This window comes from Adiantum capillus-veneris, chromosome 1 (genome assembly GCF_014529385.1).
Source record: "Adiantum capillus-veneris isolate H3 chromosome 1, ASM1452938v2, whole genome shotgun sequence".
Taxonomy (NCBI): Eukaryota; Viridiplantae; Streptophyta; class Polypodiopsida; order Polypodiales; family Pteridaceae; genus Adiantum; species Adiantum capillus-veneris.
Window position 1 is genome coordinate 192,500,639 of NC_140931.1, and position 2,032 is coordinate 192,502,670.

Here is a 2,032-nt window from a genome sequence, read left to right on the forward strand (position 1 = left end):
GGCAGACTGAGAGCCTGAGAAGAGTTCAAAGATTGCTCCCAAGTATCTACTCATGAGTCTTCCTGTTGTCACAAGACCTTCCAACTCTCTCATGCATTGACGTAGCAAATCCCACAATTCTTTCCCCTCTTTTGCTGCAATTTCTTGTGACCATCGACACTCGATATCTTTCCAAATCCCTACAGGCACCTACAGAGAGAGGCCGAGAGCAAGAGTTACACTCGCGGTGCTCGCACCACGGCTTTGGAGTCTAGCTCGTTCAAAATTTTGGGTGAGCACTAAGTCGCCCATTTCCCATTAGGTTGAGTTAGAACTTAGCAATGGCCACTGGCCCATTTCCCATTAGAATTTACCAAATTACCAAATTATAAATGGCTTAACCACACACCCAGATCCCCTCATCTACATTTAATTCATGTCAGTACGTAAAATGCGAATGTGAATGCAAATGTCTCCACTCCTACCTTTGGTGGGCCTTGACCTCAGTTCAAGTCCAGGAAGGGCTTTCCTAAGGGTTGCCCTTCTAATGACAGGAAAGTGGGATTAGCATCCTTCCATGAGGATGGGCATATTTTGCCTTCTCCCTTCAAAACATCAGTGTTGCCTCAAAGTGGCCTTCATACGAAGGGCTCGAGAGTCAAAGAAGGGAAGAAGGGCGTTAAATCGTAACACTGGGACTCCTCCTGCAAGCGCAGCAGGCGCCATGTCACCAGGCTGTTGTACGTCTCTGCTCTCCTCATCCCCACTGCTCGTGCCATCACCGCCTTGCTCGGGTGCCCCGCACGTGAATGCTCCCTCTGCCATGTCTTTTACTCGCGCGGCGCGCTAGGCCCCCGCCTTCACTTGGGCATCTCTCGCTGCCCACTGCAGTCCGAATCGAGGTCAACGCCAGGCAGCTACCAAGGTTTGTTGTTTTCTTTATTTATTTAAGTTATTTTATTTTTAATTAATTTGTTTATTCAATCTTTATTATCACAAAAAAACACATTCAAAAAAGAAAAAAACCCTAAGAACAATTTTTTAAAAAAGCCTAAAAAACTCATTTAAAAAAACCAAAAAGGAGTTTAAAAAATCATAGAAAAATAGAAAAACTCATCAAAATTCACAAAAAATCGAAAAACATAAAAAATTCACAAAAAAAAACAAAAACAAAAAAATAGAAAAAACATAGAAAATTCACAAAAAAAAATCACATAGAAAATCATAAAAAATTTAAAAATTCCACAAATAAATCACATAAAAACTCGTTAAAAAAACCATAAAGGAGTTTAAAAAATCATAGAAAAATAAAAAAACTCATAAAAATTCACAAAAAATAAAAAAACATAGAAAAAATCAAAAAATCACAAAAAAAGATTTGAAAACATAAAAAATTCACAAAAAATGAAAAATTCACAAAAACATAGAAAATTCACAAATAAATAATAATCACATAGAAAATCATTAAAAACTCAAAACTTTTACAGATAAATCACAAAACTGTAAAATTTTTATAAAAAGTTATAAAAATATTCATAGAAAATCTATAATTATTCAAAAAAATCAAAATAAATAAGAAAATCCATAAAACCTTCAAAAAATACTGGAAAAATTAGAAATTTCATAGAAAATTCCTTAAAAATATATATATTTTTAAAAAAACATAAAAATATTAAAAAAATTAGAAAATTCAAAATTTCTTTAAAAATTATGAAAAATAAAGGAAAGTCGCCGAAAGTGCGAGAAAAAGCCAAAAAGACCTAAAAAGGAAAAAAAGCAAAGTCGGAAGAGCAGCAGACTGTGCGAAAGCGAACTAGGGATCAACAAAAAAAGCGAGCAAAAAGACCAACTCCAAGCAGCGGAGCGTTAGACAAATAAATTTCAAAATTTTGCATGCGAGAAACGAGCAGGTGCAAGTATAGCATTGTAAATTGAGCTTCCAGTTGGACGAACAGGGCCACTCACATGTGAGTGCAGATTAGGCTAGTACGAGCATCATAAATTCTGCTAATTAAAAACAAAACTTGTCAAGAGACAATATTTACAGAACCAA

General features: G+C 35.5%; 1 protein-coding gene across 1 annotated transcript; it reads right to left on the minus strand.

Annotated features, from left to right (window-relative positions):
- Positions 1 to 594: 594 nt before the first annotated feature.
- Positions 595 to 804, minus strand: LOC147466225 (uncharacterized). Its single transcript, XM_086513541.1, has one exon. It carries the CDS (start codon positions 802 to 804, stop codon positions 595 to 597), a length of 210 nt encoding a protein of 69 aa, XP_086369667.1.
- Positions 805 to 2,032: the final 1,228 nt, after the last annotated feature.